A 20246-nucleotide genomic window follows, 5' to 3' on the forward strand; every position below is an offset into this window, starting at 1 on the left:
CACAGGTTTCGAATTAACTAAGCTTACCGTGCGCAAAAAACGATAATGATATAATTTTAATGAGTTGCTTAGTTAGTTCGAAATTAAACATATATCGTATTTTGTATTTGTTCATATATATGCCATGCTTCTATATGTAGTAAAGAACTAATTGGTTAACTTGTAAATTGGTTAGGAAATACCGCTTATATTAATTCGTTTATTTCTGGACAAATTTAAAATCAGTTCCACATAGCAATTCCTATGTTATTGTAATATGACAATACGTTGAGATTTTAGCTGGAATAAATGGGCAGATGCCAGTTCGAATAAAAAAATTAGTTAAATATATTTTGAAAGAAGTTTGAAAGTCAGATGGCAGTCTCTTTCGTACTAGAGCCTACGCCAATTCTAGGGATTAGTTGCCAAACGGGGACCCAGGGCTCCCATGAGCCGTGGCAAAAATGCCGGGATGAAGAAGAAGACTTTGAAAGAAAGAAAAATTCAATAAAAACGTAGGTACAATCAGCATCAATTTGTACACAAACATTACATAGAATGTAGCCAAATTTCCACATAGGTACCTTTGTAATTGTAACCCTTTGGTCACAAAGAAAATATTAAGCCTAGGACGTGTTGCGATATTTGACAGTTTTGTGACTGACTGTACCTATTTAAAATTAGAATTCTGCCGGAATGCCCTTTTAGTCTAGCTATAATCGTAAACACTAAGGGTTCCTAGTTGACTAAAAAATCCTAAAAAGCCGACTTTAGTATCAACACTTACCTCCATCTCCATAAAAATGTTACTCGTCTCTGTTACGTGGGGCTTCCGCTTTGTTATTTTTCAATTTATTTCTCTATTTCCAGGCAATGCTGACGGCTTCTTCTACCATACCTCGCACAAAAAAGTCCAATAAAAGGAAAACGCAATAGACACGACACCTAGTAAACTTCGTACTTTGTTGACTGGCTATAGTCTGGTTATTATGAGCTCTCTTTACATACAGGAAACCGTCTGTTTTAAATTTCGTGTCTTAGCTATTTTATTGCTTAGCAAGTTTAAATCGTAGAAACACAATGCTTGCATACTAGAAAGTATGCGAGCTCTGTGATTTGTGTTCTTCCAAACTTAGTGAATTATATTATTTCTTGATGCTTACATTTTTAAATAGGTTAATATGTAGACTTAATTCAACCGAGATATAAACCGTGATTCGTTTTTATATTGTTTTTGAGCTCCCGATATTTCGACGCAGTTACATGCATCTTGTTAACGGTTAACTGGAGATAGCGGGTAAGTTCGACCGCGCTCGAAACAAACAATATAAAAGGTAATCACGGTTTATATCCCGGTCGATTTAAGTCTAGTGAAAGTAACCGTGAATCATTCTAAACTGTTACGTTAATATGTAATACTTAAATAAATAGAGCTATATGTCGTGCTTTTCGGTTTCGACTCAAAATTGTTAGTTTATTATTAAACATTACTAATACTATTCGTATATTGGAAGTCCGTGAGCTGTTAGAAGTCCAATCGACGGGGTTTTCCAGAGAGACGTCAAAAATTCGACCCGTATCATGTCATGTCATGCCGTGTCATGGACTTTTAACATCTTATGGATTGTAGGTATGTTTGCTGTATTACATTAAATATTTTTTGCGGACGCACATTAAATAATAAGTTTGAAACGGCACCAAAAATTCTAGTGAAAGTATGCTCAACACGATGCAAGTATTCATTTAAGCATGAAATGCACTGTACAGATTTATTTATGAGAACTTAATTCTCAATAATATTGGTTATTAGTATTTCTAATTACTTCATTAGATGAATTATTTCTAAATTAAATTAACGCCATAATCAAGGATTACACCGGAGACTGGCGATTATAATTTTAGCCAAAATTTGCCAAATGTGAAACATTAAACGACTCGACAATTACTAAAGGGATAATGCTTGTTGTTGTTATATCTATTAGTATTTAATGCATATTGCAAAGAAATGACTAGTCTGCCGTTAATGCGAAATAGATGTGCTAAGTCAAAAAAGAATAGGTGGCGCTGGCGTCGGAATATGGGGTATTACTGCAATGTTATGCCGCCAGAGAACGGCACTATCACATATTATAAACCATAGAGTAACTTGTACATACTATTATAATTTTTATTATTATTTTTTGGCAAAATGCACATTGATGCATCAAAGCGGTTTGTTTACAGAGGCCTACCGCGAAACACGAAATTTCGTTATCTGCCTCATTATCGCTCGTATATGCAAGAGTGATAAAGAATCTTCGATTTTCATGTTTCGTGGTAGGCCCTCAGTATGTACTGGTGGCGCCCCCTACGCAGTTTTGCGTAATATCCCCTATTGAGGCATCGCTTAGGTGGCGCCGAAATCTTAGTTTGAGATTTAAAACAAAAAGCATCGGCGCGGTCTAGTGAAACTTCTACTTAAGAGGCTGTCAATACCTAAAGCGCGCACACTGTCTATTTGTATCGGAGTAAATGAGATAGCACTGTCGCATGTTACTGGGCCTGGGCAAGGGAATAATAAGAAAAATATTTAAATAAAAAAAAGTGGATTATTAGTGTAATATTTAACTCGACCACGGTTTAGATATAAATGTTTTGAAATTGTGATTTTAATTGCAGACCCATAAGTCAAAACAATAAAGACATAAAACCGTTTAATTGTGATTTTAAGACCAATCTTTGCAATTATTTTCTATCGAGCCGATTTCGTTCAATCGTGTATCGAGTACGACCACGGTCTTTGAAATATAATTAATATGAACATATATTTTTCTTACTTGACTAAAACAAATAGTCTTTCTTAAAAAACTGTTTAAGTAACATCAATTTCAAGGACATTGGGTGTTGACAGCCTCTTAATGCAACGATTGTTTATTCTTATTCGACTTCGCACGTCCGTAGTAATAATCTCATAAAGGTCCTCACAAGACTTAGCAATCGTAGCATCTTACTCGAGTGATGCAGGGTGTGTGTGAAGGGATTGTATTAATATCATTATCGACTGTAAAGTTTGAGGTACGGACTGTGGTTGTACTCGTTATGTGATATAATAGCCATTGATGTTTGTGATGATGAACTATGATTCTGGGAGGCTCGACGTTACGAGGTGGTATAACATGAAATTAATGATGATTTACGAACGCCCGTTCCTTGGAAGCCTTTACTGCAAAACGGAAGTCTCTTTTTAACTCCTTTTATTAGAAAGAGATTTCTACTTGGACTATGTTTTCTTGAAACGGGAACTGGGGCCCATAACAGGCATGTTACGAGTTTTGTAGAACAAATGAGGTATCATGGCAACTTATTGTAAATGATTAAATGACCAGAAGATAAAGATGATTTGGAAACGCTAAACTTGTAGTACTAGACTCGTACTTTTCATTGTGGGCTCTTGGAATACTGACTCTTCGTTTAGTTACATCAAGATTCTATGTAACTCAGAAACTTATATCCTTATTGAACACTGTAAATATATAGCAAAGTACTATGCGTAATACACTGATTTAGGGGTAATTTTATAGAATTTAGCTGTTGAATGGAAAACTATTGTCGTGCATAATACTATCCTGAATAATGTTTGTGCATGTTGGTAGGTACTCAAAATTCAGTATTTCTTTAAAATGGTCAAGTTCCTAGGAAATTAAGTATGTGTTAAATATAATTTTTCTTCTTCCTGGATACATGTATGTGTATGTACATAATGTTGGAGGGTGTAAAGCTGTTTGTTATTGGCACCCTTACTGTAATCTAAACGGTTTCATGTTATTTAAACAAAATATTAGTGTCAATATAAAAAAAAAAAACTAGGCACTAGTGATTGGTATTTGGGTGCCAATGAAAGCTAGACTTATCCTACTCTATGATAATAATGACTTTACCGTGCTATCATTTGCTAAACTGCATTTGTACTCATTTTCAAGTTACCTTGTAATTATTTTACCTGTTACTATTACATGTTTTATTAGTTGACTGAGTCACAATTTTACATGAGTCCTGTTTGAGTTTATTGAAATAAATTACGACTGTAAGTTTTATAATTTTATTTTAACCTCAGAAAAAGTTACATGCCTATTAGAACTTATCACAGTCAAACAAGTATTCATGGCATCAGAAAAGTAGTTTTAGTAGACTTGGTACCAGTACCATACATTCAGTATAGGCATTTGTGGGTGGATATAGCACAACAAAATGTATCATATCAACAGCATCAACACCATCTAGTAAAACTACTACATTGATGCTATGAATTATTGTTAAAAATTGCATTTTATCTGAGGCTGTGAGCTGTTACTACTATTATACATTAGAAGCACTTCTGTGTCTCAGAGTATCGAAAATATATTTCCCATGATCCAAATCATAAGCATTGTTGATTAACTGATTTTCCAATAAATTCAATGATGTATCATCCCAACACTTGATCCAATATAGTAAGGAGAATATCTTATAGTAACTTGTAGGGTTCACACTGTCAGATACAGAAATGTTTGGTAGGTTTTCAATAATTTTTAGCAGTTTTGGTTTAACTACTGAATTGAAGATTGTGTTATTAGCAACAGCAAACATGTTTAGGATATCAACAACTTGCACAGTCACTGAATCCTCAAGTAAAATATCGGGCAAGTTCTTGAGCCACATGTCATAAGCATCACTTGCATGAAAATGAGCCAATTTATCACTCAGTGCTATTTTACAGAGAAGAGAAAAGATCTTCTGTCTAAATTGACTTGGCAGATTTTTGTTAAAGTATGCCCATATTACTTTTCTCAATAGAGCATCCATGACAGAAAGTGTTCTAGTCCAATTATTTACGTCATTGGAGAATACAATATCTAAAATCTTAATTAGGAGATCACTTACGGCTTCTTCAACATTCTCATTAAATATCTTTTCCATATAGTTGAGTACTGAACTAATTTCCTTGCTCTGATTTTTTATATGCACATTTGGATTGAGAGCAATAAACATTTGGCAAATGAGTAAGTTTTCAATAATTAACTTAGGATCTGTAATAAAATCTTCATAATGTGAGTTGGGTTGGTTCCCTCTCTGTTGTCTTGACCTTATGTTTGTTGCAAATGGGTAAGGTTGCACAAAGTGTTGACTGAAAGGCTTGCGGTAATTCTGCCTAAAGAGGTTTTCAATGTTAGAGTGAGGATTCTTCTTATTAAGGTATTGGACTAGGTCCCACAATAATGTTACCACTTCAAGGATGCGCTTTAGTAACCCTGCTGAGTCCTCACTCACTAGTGTTTCAATATTCTTGCCTGGGTTAGCACTGGCACATACTTCTACCCAAGCTTCAAAAAGCAATGGCATTAACATTTCAATATATTTGATGAATTTCTCAGCCTCATCAATTGATGCATCTTGTGTATTCTTAGCTGAAAATGATGACACATGACATACAGCTGTGTAACTATGATTGTATAAGGAGTAGTGATTCATCTTTGAACTGTCAAAAAATTTAGTGTTTGCTGTAAGTTCCTTGTTAACCACATTGATTTTGTTGTGTTCCACATACTTCCTTAGAAAATCTTGCAGCCGGTGTAATACTTTAACTCTCCATTTTACACTAGTTATTTGGCTGTTCAAATTGACAGTCAGTGTTCTTCCTGGCTTTGAATCTACCCTTAATTTGGAAATCATATCTAAAAAATTTGGAATGATCCTGTGGAAATCCTTTGCTACATTTTCAGAACAGCAAATGAGAAGTATATCAAGAAACAGTAGGGAATCCTCTTGAATCCTGTTGTCTATGTGTGTCATGGCACTCCTGAGGTAAGTGGACAGAATATCAAAGAAAGGTTCTGTTTTTTCTACAGTTACATTAGAAAGTATCAAATGTAGCACCTTCAAAGCCTCTCTGCGAACCTGAAAAAAATATTAGCATTTTTAATTGCAATAAAAGTATCTTGGTGCCTGAGCTTTGTAAAAAGGAAATTAAATGTTATTTTCTACTGTGCCCAAAAAGCGCTAGAGGAACTTCACTAACAAAGTCCCCTGGTCTCTGTCTGTGTGTTTGTATGCTTGCTATAAACTCAAAAACTTTGGAATGGATTTTCATGTGGTTTTCACCTATCAATAGAGTGATTATTGAGGAAGGTTTAGGTATATAATTTGCGAAGGTTTTGTCTAACCCGTGAGAGGCCGGGGGATTGCTAGTTTATTTATAGAAAGAAATTTTAACTTGGTTTAATATGATGATGAAATACTTACAACTGCTTCAATATTAAGTACCAATGGAGCCACTCCATTAATGAGCTGGCCCAGGTTGTCTTCCAACACATTCACATGACCGCTTATCAGTTCCTTTATACCTTCTAGGGCATCTTTACAGGATTGAGTGTTAAAGTGGTTTAATCTTGACAAGAGCTCTTTCGCGTTCAGCTTCCGAGCAGACAAAGCTTCGTTGTCACCATGCTGTTTCAGTTGCTCTTTAATTACGATCTGTTTTACTTTAAAATTTGTCTTGGTTACGTTCGTACCCCTTGGCAAGTCTTTCTTCTTAGCTTGCTTATTCTTTAACTTGGTTTTCGATTTCTCAGATTTAAGAAACTTCTGATATCTTGTCGCGCCTGTTTGTGGCATTTTAAATACTTTTTGTATTACTTAAATAGTAATTACAGTAAAGAAATACTTGGCGCTCACATTGAAAAATAACCTCAATAAATATGAACTAGAAGTGAACTAAAGCGACAAGCGATCTGTCAGTCATTGACACTGACTTTGACAGAAGGAGTAGTAATAGGGTTGTTTCCATCTACAAATCTTAGGGCAGAATTGTGTCCTAATAAATTCTTTTGGATTATAAGAACATGTTAAACTACTTTTAGGGGACGTGTAATGACCATATTTTTATAAATATTGAATTTAAAATATCTTTTGGCACACGTCACGTGACCAAACTCGAAACGTCATTGAAGATTCTGATGGCGTCACAACTCTATAGGCGATAAACAACAAATGACAAATGTCAGTTGACAGTTCATATCTTGTACGTGTGTATGTAGTTATGTGTCAAACCGTAAACTGTGACGTCACACAATTTTCAAAGAGCGTTTTGGGCGTGAAAACATCTGTCAAAATATATTTTGTTAATTTAACATATTTAAAGCCGTTTTTAGTATAAAAGTTGAATTTTAGGGCAACTTTTATTTAATATAGAACGTAATACAAGCGTTTCAAAAAATTGGAAACGACCCTATTGTTAACAAATTGTAGGATTATAATTGTAGGATTGCTTTCAAGTAGGATCCCTTTTATAAATGATCGTTTCTATCAAAGAGAATAGAGGGTCCTTTTTTTCTTAGACTTTATATATATCTTATACGAAGTTATATAAATCTTTGATTTCTATGAAAGAAGATTATTAAAGGCCTTTGCACATCCTCGCAGAGTGCCCTAGCCTAATGCGCACTCATGACTCAATCCTGGGCAGACACATATTACGTCTGGAGGAGTTAAGGTCTCTCGAGATCAAGAGGATCCTGCAGCTGTTTGAAGTTGCAGGTTTGCATCGAGAGTTGTAGTAGGTGGCGATCACAATAGATCAGGAATGGTCGCAGTGATATTTAGGGTGTAGAGCCTTACATGGCCCCCAAACAAAGAAGAAGAAGAAGAAAGGCCAGTTTAAATGGGTCTGATGAAATTATCCAAATTATTCACTCACCGACGATTCACCGTCCTCACCGATCCCTCTTGATTCGATTGTAAAGGGCCCTCCACACTCGTGCGCGAAGTGAGGCGCGAAGCCGCGAACGCGACTGTGGAGGGCCCTCGCGTCGATTTCGCAGATTGTTCACGCCTTCGCGCCTTTTCCCAGTTTTTTGTCGGTATTTGGCCCACGTCAAAGAAGACGCGAAGCGCGAACTTGCAAGACTCCACACTCGCGATCGCTTCGCGCCGCGATTCGCTCACGAGTCGGTTAATCTGTAAACTGTCATAGCCTTCTATGGCGGCTACTTGGTTATTGGGTGCGAACTTGATCAACCAAAAATCAATTTGATAGTTCCCAATTTGAATCAGTGCCTTGCCGCAAACTAAATCCGATCAGCTGACGCTTCGGCGCCATCTTGCCGCGAACCAAACTGCGAAATCGCCGTGAAGTTGTGCGAGTGTGGAGTCTACGTCAACGTCGCGGTATGTTCGCTCCGCGAAGTCGCGTCGCGATTCATGCGCATAGTCTGGAGGGGACTTAAGAATGGGATCGATAAAAATTGAAGGTTCCGTCCAAAAATATCAAGTATAATCGCTAGTAAAGTCTGTTCGGAAAAAGAAGAGTCGTGGAATGTTTGGGCCCCATGCATTCCACGGCACTTCTCTTTCCGAATTGAGGGCCTACCGCGAACCACGTTCGACGTGTTGCTTCTCTATTGCACTTGTAAATTCGTAGCTAAGTGTGCCAGGGAGGCAACACGTCGAGCCAAGTTTGGCCGGGCATTACATTACATAAGTGTGAAAAATAAGGCAGTATGGCTTAGTGCTTTAGCCTGTCCGAAAGAAAAAAAAAAGTGTCTAAACTGTCAAAATCGTGAAATCCTCACATCAAAAGTCAAATACACGTGGTTTTACCAGTTGTAGTTGTTTAGCTTAATTTTGTTGCATTAATTCGCCTTCGTGAAGTAAAACACAATCAACATGAAGATAAAAAAGCAGCATCGTAAAAAGAAGTACCTTCACAAACTCAATCGCAAAAGAATGCATCTTAAACAACGCAGTACTGGTCAAGTAAATTGGTATGATTTTCTTGTTTATGTTTCCTACGGCGGCCATTTATTTTAGGACAGTTAATGAAATAGATTTTGATATTTGCAGTAAAACCCTTAAGGAAGCCTGGGACATGAAAAAGTCGACACTTCGTAATCTTAAAGAGATGGGACTTGCGAATGATCCTAACAAAGCGATTAAAATTCCGAATTACAAGCAAGAACAGTTAAAACGGGCTAAAAAAATTGTCAACCAGGAGGAATCGTCGGAATCGGAAGATGATACTGAAGAGAAGACAATTCCTAAAAAAGAAGTTGTGGAACGGTTAGAAAAAGAAGCCCGAGCACCAAGGGAAAGAAGATTCATGTGAGTGTACACAAACACATTGATCTATTCGTTATTATGTTCCTTGAAAGTAAAAAGAGTTCTTTTAAATAATGAAGTATAGCTTAAATCAATCAGTACTTGTATTATGAAGGACTTCTGCATTTATGTTATTATGCATCCTTTTTAGATTAACTCAAGGGCACTGCATTTGACATCCATTTGGAAACTGTGATATTAGAGAATATGTGAATAGTAAGGTTACAAACAATATTTTTGTATCCTTATTTATTCAAAGATCAGTTCACATTAGCCCCTAATAGGGAAACCGTCTATTACTGGCCACCTTGTACTAAAATGTCTCAAATAAGAATTATATTTATTTATTTACACAATTCAAGTAAACTAAATAACTATCGTTCTGATGATTAACATAGATTGTGTGATTATTAAACAGAATCCCTTTTAGTATAAGGTGGCCAGTAATAGACCGTTTAACCTACTATTTAAATAGTGATTATGCTAGGCCAGATAGAATGCTAAATTAAGACTAAATTTCAAACTGCAATTAGTGTTGGGAGGAACTTGAGTCTTTTGAGTCTGAATTTAAAGAACTCCACTCCTTTTTATGAGACTCGGCACTTAAATACCTTTTTCCGAGTCTTAAGTCCTGAGGCAAGTCCTTTATGGAGTCTTTTTTTAAAGTAACTCAAAAGGACTAGAGGCTCCGAATAAATTTTATAGGTTTTAACTGTAAATAAATTATGCGTTATTGTATGATTTGTGTACCTAATCCACAAATGATACTTAAAGACAATGCATTACAAAATTTTGCAAACAAAAAAAATTAGAGTTCTTTGAAAAGGACAAGAAAGGTTCTTTAACAAGTTAAAAAGAACTTGAGTTTAGACTTAATTTAAGAGTCTGTAAAACTGATTCAAGTTTTAAAGCAGAGGACTCAAACAACTCAAGTCTTAACCAACACTAACTGGAATAGTTTACCATTGACTGTTAGCCAAATTTTTGCCCACAATATTGTCATTCATTAACACACTATATTTTTTTCTTAAAGGTTACCTAAGGGCCAAGTTGAATACCTCACATATTTATTAGACAAATATGGTCATGATTATAAAGCCATGGCCAGAGACAAGAAAAACTTTTATCAGGAAACCTGGAAGCAAATTCGGGCCAAAATAAAAACATTTATGGGGATCCCAAAACAATATGGAGAATACTTGAAAGCTAGAGGGTTGTTGGACAAAGAGATTGATGAGAAGGAATTGCAGGAACAGGCAAAATCATTGGTTATGGATGATTAGTGAAAATAATAAAAAAAAATAGAAATATACACCTCAATAAGGTTGTGTATACATATTTTTGAGACTATCAATATTTTCAGATGTGACTGTACACCGATCTTTTAAATGCTGACCCTAACTTAATAAGTTACCTATGATGATGTGGTAATAAAGAAAACAAAAAACCTTATCATTATTCATTTAATTAAATGAAATGTTTAATCTTATTTTAAGTTGTTAAGACTAGATTAAGTAAGTTACTTAAATAAAATTATTACATAAAACATAAATCTTCTTATTTTGCAATATTATTAAATTTAAAACTACTGAGTTTGGCATTCATTGGGTATATCCTTCACTGCCTTTACCTTTTTTAATTCTTCAAACCAGTCCTTATCCAAATCCAAAAGCTGTTGGGGCTTCTTATACTGAAATAAGAAGTTGGGATTTATTTATATGCCACCAAAAGCAAGGATAGAAAAACAATGTAACCAGTATAAAGAACCAATAATCATTGAATTCTGAATTTAAATTTAAATTTCCATATGTATTATTACCTTATTACTATTATACTTAACCTATGTTATTAATTCAGCAATGCATTTTGTAATGCTGAAGAATACTATTTAAAACCATACAATTTCACAATCAACCAATGCAACAACATTTTCATCTTTATTAATTTTGTACAAATCGCGGACTTAATACAAGGCATTCTCTGCCCATCAACCATAGGCTAATCACAAATTTAAAAATTGTGTTAGAAGAGAATTTAATTAATATCCATTGCAAATGACTGAAAAATATTAAACTACATATACAATACAATACACAACTAATCTTTATAGATGATTAGCAGTCCTTGACTGTCCATTCCTCCAGAAACTTCCTGTCTAGCACAGCTAAACTGAAATGAACTGTCACCTGCAGTATTACCTTCAAGAAAAGAGCCTGGTTTCATCTTAAAGGGTGGCAACACACTTACAACCCCTCTGGTGTTGCAGGTGTCCATCTCTTACCATGATTTGTCTGCTTGTTTGCCTCCTATATCAAGTTCTGAATTATTATACAAAATTGACTTACCACAATAATAAGTGTGTTAAATTGATGACTAAATTGTATGTTAGCCTGTTCTAAAGGTACATTCAACCTCATCAATTCAGGTACTTGTAGCTTTTTAAAATACTTCTTATTGGTTGTCCGAACTACAATATGTTTCTCCTCATTATTGGCACTAACAGAGTAAGTCTCTATGGGGTATGGCAGGTTTCTAATTCTCCATTCTAGATTGACTCTAGTGTTGCGTCTTGAAACAATTGGCTGAAAAAGATTGTAAGATAAATGTAGTAGCAATTTTGCTGACTACGTTCTGTTTTATATCCACTTTCTCATTCTCAAGGAAAATGCAATTTAGATTTTTCAAAATGAGGATTGTAAATACAGGGCATGGAAGGCCCTTTCATCAGGCACTGGGCAGCAAAGGCATAGCCAGCTGGTGAACATCAGTTGATTATCACCGAGGCCAAGGGGAGGGCAGACGCCGCAGAAGGGCATACATTGTATGTAAAATTTGAGCTCTAGGGGGGACAGCTGCCCCCTGCCTGCCTGTACCTGGCGGCGCCCATGCACCCATGGGGGTGGCCAGATCATATTCTTTATTGTTGTATTAATAACTTGTCCACCCTCTCTGTATATTACATACTACCTATAATAATACACATGCCCCATCCATACATATGCATGGGACCGTATACAATAGGTGATGATACAGAGTGCTTGTTACTTGTATGATAAATAAAAGGTTAGGGAATGTATAAGAAGTAGATTACCAAATATGAACAAAATTATCAGATATCAAAGCATAAAATGAAAGTATTTTACAAATAACACACCTGGTCAGTACTTTCAACAATTTCAGCAGTTTCTATATGAGGCGTAGCCTCAGGAATAGGGTCTCCTATTTCCACATCCCACTTGCCTTCACCGCCAAGCTTGCCTTTTACCTTCCAAGCTCTTCTGAGCAAAACCTGCGTGTCCACATTATATTCTTCTACCATTTCCTTGTCATCTTCGAACTTGTAGTGGATCTTTTTTATCTTATCCTGTTTTAAGCAGCTTTTCTCAGCTCCAAGAAGAGCCTTGTACCAAATAGTGTTTCTGTGCATTTTGGACTTATCAGTGCTATTAAAAATACCTCTTATTCTCTTTTCAAAACTGTTGCAACCAGAATCTTCGGATACTTCGATCAAACAAGATTTTCTTTTCATTGTTTTGTTCCTATAGCAACCATTAAAAACTTTTTGCTGTTTTTAAAATTCAAAAGGCACCATAAGATTTACTAAGAATGCAATTAAAGTAATCAAGTTTTACTATAAGACTTCCAAAGGTCGTAGTGTATTAATACGATTAATATAATTTAAAGTGTAAACAATTTGCAAGGTTATTTCTTTTATATCTTTAATCGTGTTTTCAATGTCACACGCTTGGTAGTCGGTCTGTCATCATGTCGGTAGCTGTTTTAAATATGACTTAAACAATGTAGACATGGAGATATAAAGTGGAGCACACTCTAACTTTTTTTGTTATAGTAAATTGAACCTTATTACTGAGGCAGAAAGGTGTTCTTACCAGATTAGAGAAAACGGTCCACTTGAGATAGCAAAAGTGGGGCGCGGTGTCTCACTCGCACATGTTGCCAATGTTAAAAACATACCATTGTGGTAGTATTTATATTAATATACTACTGAAATTAAATACTTTCTTATACTATTTTAGTGCTATATACAGAGTGCGATTTTCAAATATTTTAAGTAATTTGTAAATAATTATGATGTCAATATTATTAACTGATAAAACCAAGCATGTGGAGATACATAGTGGAGCACACTAACTTTTTTTGTTATAGTAAATTGAACCTTATTACTGACACAGAAAGGTGTTCTTATCAGACGGGGGCGCGGTGTCTCACTCGCACATGTTGCCAATGCCAATGTTAAAAACATACCATTGTTGTAATATTTATATCAATATACTACTGAAATTAAATACTGTCTTATACTATTTTAGTGCGATATACAGAGTGCGGTTCTCAAATCTTTTAAGTAATTTGTAAATAATTATGATGTCAATATATAAAACCAAGCATGTGCACAACAAAAAAAAACATTTTTAATATGGTAGACATTGTAGAAACTTTGAATATTAATTGGTATTGGGTATATACCAACTTGATGACATATTTTCGAGATATTTCCAAAATACGTGAATGGTGGGGCTCAGCATTTAATTGCGAAATATTTAAAAAAATGGGTAAAAAATGTTGTGTGACAGGTTGTAGAAGTGAAAGTTTTGCTGATTGTGGTATATGTTTTCACAGATGAACCACAATCATTCAATTTTACAGTAAAAATACACGACGATAATAGGGTTGTTTCCATCTACAAATCTTAAGGCAGAATAGTATCCCAATAAATTCGTTTGGATTATAAGAACATGTTAAACTACTTTTAGGGGACCTATAATGACCATATTTTTGTAAATATTGAACTTAAAATATCTTTTGGCACACGTCACGTGACCAAACTCGAAAATGTCTTTGAAGATTCTGATGACGTCACAACTCTCGGATTGACGCGGGAGTCTACCCTGATACCTTGAAACAAATAAAAGTTCACCCCATTTATAAGGGTAAAGGCGACATGCATTCACTTAAGTGTTATAGGCCCATATCGTTGATTCCAGTTGTGTCGAAACTTTTTGAAGGTCTGCTATGTAATAGAATAACAAAACATATGACATGTAACCAACTACTGAACCGCCAACAGTACGCCTACCAGCCCGGGCGCTCGACGGTTGACGCCGCGCGCGACGTGGTGGCGCGCGTTCTCCGGCACCTCGAGGACGGGCGACAAGTCGCAGCCGTATTCTGCGACTTGTCGCGTGCCTTCGAGATGATTGACCACGCGCTTCTCCTAGACAAGTTGTCACGCTACGGCTTCACTGGCAGTTTCTATGATACTATAGCCTCGTTTTTGAATAATCGTAGACAATGCACCTGTGTCCACAATTCGAGGTCAGAAATGGAACCTATAGGCAGTTGCTCGACGGGCAATAACCTGTTTTTAGTATTAATTAATGATATCACATCCGCCTGCGATGATCCAGAGTACGTAATGTTCGCGGATGACACGTGCATCATTGTTAACGCTGACAATATTGATCAACTAAAATCCACGTTATCGATGATAATGCTCAAAATGTCTAGATGGTTTTCTGCTAACGGGATGTTACTCAACGTAGACAAAACTAACATAATACACTTTAAACTAAAAAATAAAGATAATACTCAACTAGATATCTCAATAAACAACGTCACTGTCCCACAGGTCCAGGAGACTAGGTACCTCGGGTTTATTATTGACTCAGGACTGACCTGGGCTTCCCATATTGATCAAATATGCAATAAACTGGCCTCGGCATGCTTTGCATTGTCCAGGCTTGCCCCTACGTTATCTACCGACAATCTCAAAAAATCATATTTTGGATATTTTCATTCTATCCTCATACAAGGAATGGATCTGTGGGCCACATCTGCAGATCGAGATAGACCATTTAAACTACAGAAGCGAGCATTACGAATCATTGCTAGAAAAACGGCCGACCATCCGGCTAGGGACCTGTTCAGACACTTCAAAATTTTGACGCTGCCCAGTGTATGTATACTAACTGCATGCCTATACGTCAGAGCTAATAAGCACAACTACTCAGCGTACGGTATTAGAAGCGATAGATGTCGCGCCCGAAATCTACTCGCGCCCCCGCGTCGACGGTTGGCCAAAGCCCGAGCATCGCTCAGCGTCTTCGGGCCCAAAATATATAATAAAATTCCAATTGATATTAGAAATGTAGGCAGTGACACAATTTTCAAAAATAAATTAAAGGCTTTACTTATTAAATTAGCCTGTTACGATATAAACAAACTCGAAATACCTAAGGGATAATTTGTAGTAGGTAAATGTTGTACGGATCCTTTTTAGGGTTCCGTAGTCAACTAGGAACCCTTATAGTTTCGCCATGTCCGTCTGTCTGTCTGTCTGTCTGTCTGTCCGAGGCTTTGCTCCGTGGTCGTTAGTGCTAGAAAGCTGAAATTTGGCATGAATATATAAATCAATAAAGCCGACAAAGTCGTACAATAAAATCTAAAAATTTAATTTTTTTTAGGGTACCTTACGTGTATAAAATTCACCCCCACTTTACGTGTACCCCTACACGTAAAGTGGGGGTGAATTTTTTTTTACGCTTCAACCCTAGAGTGTGGGGTATCGTTGGAAAGGTCTTTCAAAACTAATAGGGGTTTTCAAGAAACATTTTTTGATAAAGTGAATATATTCGGAGATAATCGCTTCGAAAGAAAAAAATAAATGTGTCCCCCCCCCTCTAACTTTTGAACCATAGGTCTAAAAAATATGAAAAAAATCGTGGAAGTAGAGCTTAAGAAAGACATTAAATGAAAACTATAGCGGTCATGATCAGTTCAGCTGTTTTTGAGTTATCGCAAAAAGTTTTCCCTTCATAGTAAAAAGACTTACTTTAATTAGGTACTGATTATGCAAATTTGCCTATTTGTTTAACTCGGGTGAAAGGTACCGTTTCATCCCTTGGTTAACAATTTAATATACTTTAAGCTCCAGTTTAGCTTATTGTGACGGAAGAGTAACTACGGAACCCTACACTGAGCGTGGCCCGACATGCTCTTGGCCAGTTTTTTTGTAATTTAAATTAATTGATGATATTTTGACATTTTGTTATTAGTTCTAAATCAATTTATAACATTACTCTACGATTATTTACCCGACATTTAGTAAATAACTGACATTTTGAAATTGTAATTTAATTATAGCTATTCCGCACATTTAAGTCTATCTTAAATTAAGAATATGGTATTTTTATTTGACGTGTAAAAATCTGTATTTTTTTTACCAATAAAAAATCTGAATCTGAATCTGAATCTGACACTGTTGAATGTCAGTTGACAGTTCGTATCTTCTACGTATGTATGTAGTTATGTGTCAAACCGTAAACTGTGACATCACACAATTTTCAAAGAGCGTTTTGGGCGCGAAAGCATCTGTTAGTGGTTTAAATTGATTATTCCTTGACACTGTTTGTGTAGTCTGTGAAGTGAAGTCTGTCAACGTCAAGAAAAAAAAAGGGCGGGAAACCGAAAATACTAGGCGGCATTTTTGAAAATATTTTAATTATAGTGTTTTAAGTCCTTTTTTACTGACAAAACCGAGATATATTTACTCATTTATTATTAAATTTAATGTTAGATTAAATTTCTGATTCTACTCGTTGAATGAGGCCAGGAGGCGGGGGTGCGGGCGGCGGCCCCTCCCCCATGGAAACAGAAACCGCCAAAACTTCAACAAAAAGAAGAAATAAAGATGTTTCTGATACAGAAGTCACATCATGTAAGCAAAAAATGACATACATACGAAGTCGTCGCGGTCTCTTCAAAGACCACAACCCCATATATGAAGATTTGACAAAAAAAGAGTATCCTGTACTACTACAATCTGCTTCTAATGAACTGACTCATAAAGTCCCCATGGACATCCTCAAAGTTAATGGAATATTAAAAGAGATTTTGGGGGTGCAATATGTAAAGGCGGCTGGTAACTTTTATGTTAAAGTTTATTTCGGATGTGCCAAGGATGCAAATGCATTTTTGCTAAACAAACCTGTACTACAAGAAAATAATTGGAAAGCAACAATTCCATATGACAGCATAGAGTGCCAAGGAATTATTCGTGCTCCTGTGGATCTTAGTGAGGAGACATTGCTCGAGGACTTAAAAGCGAGTTGTATGATTCTTGGTGTAAAGCGCTTTACCAAAAAACAGGACGATGGGCAATTCAAACCTCTCCCAACCGTCCTGGTTACATTTATGGCCTCGTCTAGACCCGACCACGTAATCTATGACCATATCTGGATGCCTGTACAGGAATACATCAGACCTCTGCTTCAGTGCTTCAGATGTTATAAATTTGGACATGGCAGTGGAGCTTGTAAAAGCACTCAAGTATGTTCCATTTGTTCGGCGGGTCATTTTTACAAAGAATGTACCACACCATCAGTCTTCAAGTCCTCAAACTGTAGTGGACCCCATTCGGCAGTTTCTTATACCTGTAAAGTGAAGGCAGAAAAAATTGCACAAATTAAGAACAAGATAAATGGCAAATTCTCTTATGCAACTGCAGCTGCAATAGCTGTTACACCTAATAATAGTACTAATCCAAATAGTAAGATTTTAAAAACACCTGCTAAAACACCTCACGGACGTGCTATGATTGCTGACATTATTAATTCTGATATTGTCCTTAATGCAATCACCAAAACAATTGTAGAATTAATGAAAAAAAGAGAAGTCAATAATACTTCCTCTGGTCCTTTACCAATATCCTCCCAAATGATCCAAATGATTAAAGAGCTGCTTGTAACAAGTTTTACCACTTAAATTATGGACAGGTTGGGTATCAAACAATTAAAAATACTTCATTGGAACTCCAGAAGTCTATTTCCAAAACTAGGTCAACTTATACATTTTTTGCATGGCTGTGATGAAAGTGTCGACATTATACTATTTAATGAAACTTGGCTGACCCCTAGCAAAATTATCAAATTGCCTGGGTTTACTGTAATTAGAAGAGACTCAAACCATCCCCATGGTGGTGTTGCAATTGCAATTCGTTCCAAATACAAGTTCAGTATTGTCAACACTTTATCACAGTACCATTTTCAAAATATATTAATTAATATTAACATTCATAATTTTTCTCTAGATTTGTTATGTGTATACGCTCCTCCACCTCCAAATGGTAAGTTTACTATAGATTCATTGAAAGATACATGTTCAAAATTTGTAAGTAATAATCGTTTGATAATAGGTGACTTCAACGCACATCACTCATCTTGGAGTTCAAGAGTCAATGATGGAAGGGGTAAAGCTCTTCATGCTTATGTGGAGAATTCTGACTTAATTTGTTTAAATGATGGCACTATCACCACTTTTGCTCCGTTTGGCCAACAAGGTAATGTTCTGGATTTGGTATTCGCATCCCGAGCTCTTAGTTCTAGTTGTTCGGTATTTGTTCTTGATGATCTTCTTAGTAGTAATCACTTCCCTTTGCTCATTAGTGTGGTTTTTGACTCGCCCACTCATACATATTATTCTAATAACTTATTTAAGGGTCCAGGTATTAATCTTCAACAAGATGATAATTCGCTAGCTAAGGTAAATTTTAAAAAGCTTGACTGGTCTAAGTTTAACAAGTTATGTGATGATAAATTTGAAGTTTTTCAATTTGTAAATAACCCTCTAGAAAACTATAAGAAGTATTTGAGTATTTTGCATGACATATTAATGACATTTCCTAAAAAGTGTTACCATCACACAAATAAATCCTTAAAAGCTACCCCGTGGTGGAATGATGAATGTGACCGTGTAGTTTTACAAGCTAAAATTGCCTTACGATCTTACAAACAATATCCTTCTATGGAGAATTACATTATATACAAAAAACTAGATGCTCTAAAGAAAAGAACATTATTTGAAATTAAACGCGTGAGTTGGTTGAATCTTTGTTCCTCCTTTAATCGTATGACATCGAGTAAAATTATTTGGGACCATATACGTAGATTTAAACATGCAAAACTGAATACCGTTTCTTCATCTTCAAATTTTTTTCAAAATCCTGATAATGTGACATTGTTTTTAGACAGAATTGTTTCCGAAAATAATCAAGTATCAAATAGTGACCTTAATGATTACTTTGAAAATCGTGGCTCCCCGGAGGCTCAATGGATGGTCAACCCATTTTCTATTAGTGAATTTTTAGCCGCATTAGAAAATAAAAAAGAAACTTCACCTGGTCCTGACTTAATTTCTTACAAAGTAATTAAAAACTTACCTCTTCATGCCAAGACAATACTCTGTAAAATATTTAATGATTTGTGGCAAAGTAATTGTATTCCCCCAACGTGGAAAATGCAACATGTCGTCCCTATACTAAAACCTTATAAGGATTCTAATTGTGTTGAGTCATATAGGCCAATTTCCTTAACGTCTTGCTTTGCGAAAGTTTTTGAAACCATTTTAAAAAATAGACTTGAGTGGTTTACAGAAAATAGCAAAGTCATTCCAAGTACTCAATATGGTTTTCGGAAAGGTAAAAGCACGATAGATAACTTAAGTTGTTTAATTGGGGATATTAAGAACAATTTTCTTTCTAATCAATATACTTTGGCGGTTTTTTTAGACATCAAAGGGGCGTTTGATAACATAGATCACGCATACCTTATTAAAAGTTTATCTTTATTAGGGTTTCCTGGTCATATTTTACGCTGGTTATTCAATTTTCTAAACAATCGATCTGTAACTCTAAAAGTTAATAAATCTACATTAATAGGTTCTAAAGTTTCTACAAAGGGTACTCCTCAAGGTTCTGTATTATCTCCTCTTACATTCATTCTAAGTTTGGTTTGTTTCATGAAACAAATTCCGTCTTCTGTTAAGCACTTATTTTACGCTGATGATTTGGTTTTATATGTAAATTGTAATGACATAAAAAATGGTGAATCTATTATGAACAGTTGTCTGCGTAATATTCATTGCATATTAACAAATTCGCTAAAACTTGAGGTTAATGTTTCCAAAAGTTCTGTAATTCTCTTTTCTCAAAATGGATTACATTATCCTCAAGTTTTATACAATTCTAACGTTATTCCTGCTCAGTCTTTTGTCAAATACGTTGGCCTATTTCTTGATTATGATCTTTCTTGGAAAACTCATATTGATTCAATTTCTAAAAGAGCTGAACTGGGTGTAAACAT

General features: G+C 35.6%; 5 protein-coding genes across 6 annotated transcripts in view; 3 read left to right on the forward strand and 2 right to left on the reverse strand.

Annotated features, from left to right (window-relative positions):
• The window catches only part of LOC133522804 (receptor expression-enhancing protein 1), a 33541-nt gene extending 29495 nt beyond the window's left edge, over positions 1-4046 (forward strand). For both annotated transcript variants that reach the window (XM_061858260.1, XM_061858261.1), the window contains one exon: positions 850-4046. Coding sequence is in view for 1 of the 2 variants with exons in the window: in XM_061858261.1 (XP_061714245.1) it covers positions 850-915 (66 nt within the window). In the remaining variant the exon portion in view is untranslated. The remainder of the gene's footprint in view (positions 1-849) is intronic.
• LOC133522805 (testis-expressed protein 10 homolog) lies at positions 4044-6957 on the reverse strand. Its single transcript, XM_061858262.1, has 2 exons — positions 6238-6957; positions 4044-5892 (listed from the first exon to the last, which is right to left on the reverse strand). Exons 1-2 carry the CDS (start codon positions 6607-6609, stop codon positions 4315-4317), a joined length of 1950 nt encoding a protein of 649 aa, XP_061714246.1. The 5' UTR covers positions 6610-6957; the 3' UTR covers positions 4044-4314.
• A 1485-nt stretch (positions 6958-8442) lies between these two features.
• On the forward strand, positions 8443-10542 carry LOC133522814 (nucleolar protein 16). Its single transcript, XM_061858273.1, has 3 exons — positions 8443-8756; positions 8836-9093; positions 10124-10542. Exons 1-3 carry the CDS (start codon positions 8659-8661, stop codon positions 10371-10373), a joined length of 606 nt encoding a protein of 201 aa, XP_061714257.1. The 5' UTR covers positions 8443-8658; the 3' UTR covers positions 10374-10542.
• LOC133522813 (protein DPCD) lies at positions 10540-12805 on the reverse strand. The gene is made up of 3 exons (XM_061858272.1): positions 12245-12805; positions 11436-11672; positions 10540-10780 (listed from the first exon to the last, which is right to left on the reverse strand). The coding sequence occupies exons 1-3, from the start codon at positions 12617-12619 to the stop codon at positions 10676-10678; spliced, it is 717 nt and encodes a 238-aa protein (XP_061714256.1). The 5' UTR covers positions 12620-12805; the 3' UTR covers positions 10540-10675.
• Positions 12806-16711: 3906 nt separating this feature from the next.
• LOC133523121 (uncharacterized) lies at positions 16712-17871 on the forward strand. Its single transcript, XM_061858631.1, has one exon. The coding sequence runs from the start codon at positions 16753-16755 to the stop codon at positions 17869-17871; it is 1119 nt and encodes a 372-aa protein (XP_061714615.1). The 5' UTR covers positions 16712-16752.
• The last annotated feature ends 2375 nt before the right edge of the window (positions 17872-20246 follow it).

Source organism: Cydia pomonella, chromosome 11, assembly GCF_033807575.1.
Source record: "Cydia pomonella isolate Wapato2018A chromosome 11, ilCydPomo1, whole genome shotgun sequence".
NCBI lineage: Eukaryota > Metazoa > Arthropoda > Insecta > Lepidoptera > Tortricidae > Cydia > Cydia pomonella.